Source organism: Girardinichthys multiradiatus, chromosome X (genome assembly GCF_021462225.1).
Source record: "Girardinichthys multiradiatus isolate DD_20200921_A chromosome X, DD_fGirMul_XY1, whole genome shotgun sequence".
In the NCBI taxonomy this organism is placed as follows: Eukaryota; Metazoa; Chordata; class Actinopteri; order Cyprinodontiformes; family Goodeidae; genus Girardinichthys; species Girardinichthys multiradiatus.
Window position 1 is genome coordinate 24931150 of NC_061817.1, and position 6361 is coordinate 24937510.

The 6361-nt window shown below is 37.9% G+C and overlaps 1 protein-coding gene across 1 annotated transcript; it reads left to right on the forward strand.

The window, feature by feature from the left end:
- Positions 1-1215: 1215 nt before the first annotated feature.
- On the forward strand, positions 1216-6361 carry LOC124863476 (G-protein coupled receptor family C group 5 member C-like). Its single transcript, XM_047357863.1, has 4 exons — positions 1216-1544; positions 3285-4287; positions 5223-5326; positions 5395-6361. The coding sequence occupies exons 2-4, from the start codon at positions 3309-3311 to the stop codon at positions 5503-5505; spliced, it is 1194 nt and encodes a 397-aa protein (XP_047213819.1). The 5' UTR covers positions 1216-1544; positions 3285-3308; the 3' UTR covers positions 5506-6361.

A 6361-nucleotide genomic window follows, 5' to 3' on the forward strand; every position in this document is an offset into this window, starting at 1 on the left:
ATGTTATTTTTTTGTGGCATTATTAATCAGAAACCTACGCAGTGTTCTCTGATATGGCTCAGTTAATGCAAATGAATATGAGTGAGGAACAAATGTGAATAAACATACTGAAGTCCTTTTCAGATCATAGTTCCACAAAAAATACTCAACCATAAACCCCCATTGTGTTGCATGTAACTTTGTCCTTTCACATCATATACGCCAATCTGAGAGGCTGACAGGGTGTGTGTGCTTTCAGACCACACATCCACCTGAGCAAAATGTGAAAAATATTTATTTGGAATTTCTCTTATCTCTGGGTGAACTCTGTGGTCCTCACCCAGGCAGTCCAGATGCATTTAGTACCTTAAATGCAAACAATGTTTTCAGCATATTTTTGCAGCAGATTCTACTGAATAATGGATTTGTCAGATTACACTGACAATGAAAGATCATGTGGTGACTCTCTGTGCCACCTGTGGATTTGTGCTTCTGTTGCAGCTCACACAGGCTAAACTATAATTAACAGGTTTTTCACAGAAAAAATCTGTCGAGTAAGTTAAATATTTTTCTTCTGTTGCAGACAGAAAGCACAAAAACAATTATTCAAATATTTCTGAAGTCCATTACCACCACTAAGATTTAAGAAATGTCATATAATTATGTGACTGCCACTTTTAATGACAATATATTGTCTAAAAATATTGACTTAGATATAGCATAATTATAATAGATCATACATATAGCATACATATAACAACAGCATAAATGGCCTTCCATACCTTGCAACACTAGATAATGACAATACTCTCCACTAGGTGGCTCTGGTCTGACACACAGCATCTGCTCTTAGTGACTGTGGCTCATATATCCTTCAGAGAAGAGTAGACAACAAAAACAGATGGACGTTTGATGCCTTAAGAGTGCACTTGGTTACATAAAAACTACAATTTAAGTAGTCATGAAGCTGCATATAATATTTTATCAATAATTTAAAAAAAAACGTATTAAAGAACTACTCGAAGATCAAATGTTTAACCTATAAAAGTTAACATTCATCCACTGCCTGGAAGTGAAACAGTTTCAAATCATATGCCTGCAGCCCGTGAACATGGAGTGAGAGGTGAGTGGGCCTATTGTTTCAATATAAGTAGCCACAAGCAACTAAGTAGGCCAGGTTCTAATCTCACAGAATATGCAAAGCTGCAGGCACCACAGTGGTTGGATAAAAGAGCAGGCTGGTTGGAGCTGGGTCGTTTGGAAAAGTATTGCATTCGCTGAATGCTACCCTATTGGAACTACTGCTTTAATGGGACAGGAGGTTAATCGATTATGATACGGATGGGTGATTGAGAAGGAGTGGCGGATAGATGGATGGGTGGATGGAGTGTAGTGGGAAATTGGAATAAATGAACACCTTGAACTGCAGAAAGAGGTCAAACTATATGTCAGGCTTTTGGTGAAACTCCAAAGGAAATTTATCCTGGCAGAGGCAAATGTCTTCTCTGAAATAATTTTTGCTTTCCCGTGTCAAGTTGAAGAGAGGACAAGCTCTTCTAATCCTGGTGAGCATATAACTTTCTAATTCTGAGGTTAGTGTTTTGTTTAAATGCCACCGTTTCATCAAGTGATATAAAATATATATTTCTTCCTTTGGTTTAGACTTGTTTTAGAAAAAAATATTTAGGAGAGTTTTCTATGTTGTAGCTTAATGTTGTAGTGATTAAGAAATAAGAGACTTTAACTGGGCTTTGCAGATACCATTCTGCTTATTGATTTCCAAATATCAATTGCTAATAACATTAAAATTAGGTTTACGGTGATACTGGAGCAAATATGGATGGGGTGTAATAAGGCAAATTATTCAAACTGTTTTAACCAGGCTAAATAAGGTAGAATCACTACATTACCTTCAGGAATACTGAGGAACACTTTTGTTTGCTGATTAAAGGGCATAAATCATTTGGACAACATTTTCTTTCAAATTGTTTTTAGGATTGTTGCTTACAAAAGTAATACTTATTTTCATGACAGAAGTCAATGAAATATGTAAAAAGCGTAAAAAAAAAAGGCAAGAACAGGAAAAAATAACGTCGCGAGCGATTGATGACCTTATGTCTGGAACACCAAACTCAGGCATGAGTGCACAACATCATGTCAACAAAGAAAGTGATGACAAAGTCTCTAGCAACAATTTTGTTGCTAGAGACTTTGTACTTCCTACTTATCTCCACATAATCAGTTAGTGTTTTATTTGTACGTTTTTAGCTGTGCTTGGAAAAAAGTACTTGCAGTTTAAGTCAAGTCAAGTTTATTTATATAGCGCTTTTCAGCAACAAGGCACTCAAAGCGCTGTATATGAGGAAAAACATTACAATGATACAGACACAGAAAAACAGATCAAACGACACTAATAATCCTTAGGAGTAATAATAATTAATAATCCTTCCAGGTTTACTGGTAGAAATTGGTTCCAAGCCACTCTTAATAATAAAGCATCTTATGCTTAAAGAAGATGATAATATTGATAGTCTCCTCATTTCACTGAATTCTAATTGGGAAGCTGAGTCACTGGTACAAAACAGCTTTAATCCACATTTTCAGGTGCTAATAATATATTGCTTTTACTAGTACTGAAGTTGAACTAAGTAATAACAGTCCATTGTAGTCTAATTAAGAAAGCTGGGTCATTGGTGTAAGAGCAGCTAAAGTCCAAATTACTTATAATGTTTGGTTTTTGCTGGTAATCCTTCTGATAAAACTAAAAATCTATGAAAGTAATGAAATCATGCAATTAGGTGCAGGGCTAAGCAACACACAAGAAGAAAAGATTTTGCAAGAGTGCGGTGGAATCCTGGGGGTGCGAATATATAACTGTGGGTGTGTGGGCAAGAATTAGACTGTCAACACAGATAGAGCGCCATTGTTCTTGAGGAGAGACATGGAAGTTTTCTCAATCGGCCGCAAAGTCTTATCTGGGTCACAGCTGTTCGGGGTTTCTCAATAAGCGCCCATACATTTGTTTGGCACATTTTCATTAAAAATGTGTTATTGTTGTCAAGAAAACAGTTCTTACCCTAACAACAACAATGGTTCATTAGAAACTATGGATCCAGATGACGGGTCTTCATTTATATATCAAACACATTACCTGTTTTTGGTGTTTTTGTTGTCTAATGATATGAACTTAGTTGTGACGCAAAAATAACCTGACATCATGTATAAGCTACAGCAGTGTGTGGTTATTGCAAACATTAAAGCTTAATAGAACATTCATTTAAGTAATGATATTTTTTATGTTGCAGTGTTTCAACAAAACATTTGGAGAAATGAGTTCCACCAGCCCTCCAAAAGGATGCGGGTCTAACATCAGCTCCATATATTACAACCTGTGTGACCTGACCACACTGTGGGGTGTCGTGGTCGAAGCTGTGGCCACTGCTGGTGTGATGACCTCCTTCATTCTGTTTATTATTCTCATGGCCTCGTTACCATTTGTGACGGACAAAAAGAGGAAGGGTATGGTGGCATTACTGGCCAGCATTTTAATTTTCACATTGGGACTCTTTAGTCTCACCTTTGCCTTTATTGTAGGGCAGTACTCTACAAGCTGTGCTGCTCGGAGGTTCCTATTTGGAGTACTGTTCTCAGGGTGCCTAGCTTGTTTGATGATGCATGGGCTGTGGCTTACCCTCCTGAAACGGAGTGGTCGGGGCCCAAGGAGCTGGCTGTTATGGCTGGGAGCTCTGGGTCTTTGGCTCGTTGAGGTGATCATCAACACTGAATGGCTTGTTCTTACTGTGGTCTGGAGCCCACCCAGAAAAATAGTTGTCCCTGACCTCTCCTGCAGAATTGACAACAAGGACTTTGTAATGGCCCTCATTTATGTAATGATTCTGATGGCTGGTGTAGTGCTTATGGCTTCTCTCTCGCTATCACACAAGCACAAGCAGTGGCGTCGGGATGGTGCTTTCATCCTGGTTACAGGACTTTTTACCATAGCTCTCTGGGTAGCCTGGATCACCATGTACATCCACGGAAACAGAGTGTCTGGTAATCCCAGCTGGGATGATCCTACCCTGGCTGTAACCGTGGCGTCAAATGCCTGGGTGTTCCTTGTCTTCTACATAATTCCAGAAATCTGCCTCCTGACACAAGTAGATCCAGACCTTGAGGAGCCCCATGATGGAGAGCCTGTTTATCCTGCGAGGAGTCTGGCGTATGACACCACCCTGAAGGAACCAGAGCCAGCACCCCAGAACCTGAATATAGAGAATAAAGCTTTCTATATGGATGAATCACCAGCAGGTACTGCATTCATCACATTGGCCCAAAAGCAAAGCTAGCTCTCTGCATACATGCATACTGATATATAGATATGTAAGTGATCGAGAATAAAGCTTTCTATATGGACAAATCACTAGCTGACAAAGCATACAGTACATTAAGTTGGCTTTAATGTGATGATTAACAATGGATGCAATACAAGCTCTGATGTCTCACAGAACAAACAAATAACCCAAATATTTGCATCTGTTACAGACAAAGAGCACTAGTAGAAAATGTATACTGTTTGTTGGATTCCGACTACTTTTTAATCGCTATTCTTTGTAATAACTAAATACATGTCTAATCTCATTTATACATTAATACCCTTCTCTTAGACAACAACTTTAGCATATTCACTTAATTTGTCTAATGTTTTTACAGCCCCTTAAATTTGTCACTTGGAAACAACATTTTACAATGTCTGACAATACTGATATCTTCTGCAAACATTAGTAGTGTATTTATATAGAACCCCTAAATGACTGGGATTCATTTAATATCGAGACATACTTTACTTTTGCAAAGCATTTGTGTTACGCAAACTCACTAAAGATGTGCTAAAAAGACATGGGTGCATAACAATGGATCCACAACTCTGGATTTAATAGAACAATTGTGCAACGAGGAATGATGAAAGATCCCTGTATATCTGTGCATGCTATTTGAACAATATTATATAAGAAGACTGAGTGCTGTCATAATGGTAAAAGTGGACAGAAAAAAGAAAGTATTGACAGGTTAGTGTGAGATGATGCTGCAATAAAAGGGTAGTTTATATGAAGGCAGTTTACAAATCTTTACCAGGGGTTTTAATGATTAAAAGGGGCCTGTAGGTATTAAAGGTGTCACAGATCAGCTGTATAACCTGCTATGACTTGTTTGTGTGCTCTAAATATATTATTATTGTTCAACAGACCCCACAAAGCCAGTGTCTCCATATGGCATCTACAACGGTCAGCTTCGAAGCTGTGTTTACCAGCCAACAGAAATAGCCCTTATCACTAAAGGTCTCAAAATGGTGAGCATGGTCCTTAAATTATTTATTGCTTTAAAAAACAATCACTTTAACAGCTTGCTTACCCACAGGACCAGGGATTGATTATACCTCGAGCCAGAGCCCCATCTTTGGATCTGGGAAGTGGCAGGAGCTCCTTGCCTTGTTCAGTAGAGTCTTTAGCTTCCCAGGGACTGTCATAGATTTGATGCTTTCCTTCTGTGTTCTTTGGAAGATACTTAAAAATGTAAGCAATACATCATGAATAGATCCTCTTGCAAAGCTTTTCTTTAATTTATCATACTGGTGCTTTCTATGCACCAGTATAACACTGTGGTATTTACACTGAAGATTATTCACTTGCAGCGGCATGAAACAAAGATTTACATATGAAAATATTGTGCCTTTTTATTTTAGCAGATGTTCTGTACATTAAAAATAACTCTCCTAGCTATGAACTGTATCAGGCAGAAACCTAGAGTATAATATCTAGCTTCACTCGCTGAAGACTACCTGCTTAACTACAGATTTAACTCTTTCTTGATGTGCTTTTCTTTGAAATTAAAACTTTCAAGCGGGGCAATGGCTAAAATGTTTTTAGATCAAACTCGACATCATCGAACATTAATGTACACTTTTGAAATGAAAGATGACTGAAATTTTTTTTTCATGATCAGAACTACAAGCAAAAAGCTTTTTCATTCTTTGTTCATTTAATGTTGCAATCATACGTTTGTAGGCCTTTGATTTGTTTGAAACAGAACAGAAAATAAATGCTAGGTTATTGAATAGATTGGGTTCATTTCACTAAGATTGTTGAGAGTTTGCAATGTTACAAGAACGATGAGCAGGTAATTGATGTGAGATACTAAGAGAGGAACATCCACCCCGATTACCGCGCTGGCTGGAACAGACATTTACATGCCATTTTTGATAAGGGTTATGTAGGGCCACACCTGCTGCCAAACTGTGTTGTTGGTATTTACACTGCACCAATGGCTGTCAACAGTTGGGAAACACTTGAGTTCACAATGAAATTATTAAAATATTTATAATATA

Excerpts from the sequence above, each read along its gene's own strand:
- LOC124863476 (XM_047357863.1), top strand. The coding sequence starts at position 3,309 with ATGAGTTCCACCAGCCCTCCAAAAGGATGCGGGTCTAACATCAGCTCC. Across the intron at positions 4,288-5,222 it reads TATGGATGAATCACCAGCAG|ACCCCACAAAGCCAGTGTCT; the intron begins GTACTGCATTCA and ends ATTGTTCAACAG. Across the intron at positions 5,327-5,394 it reads TCACTAAAGGTCTCAAAATG|GACCAGGGATTGATTATACC; the intron begins GTGAGCATGGTC and ends GCTTACCCACAG.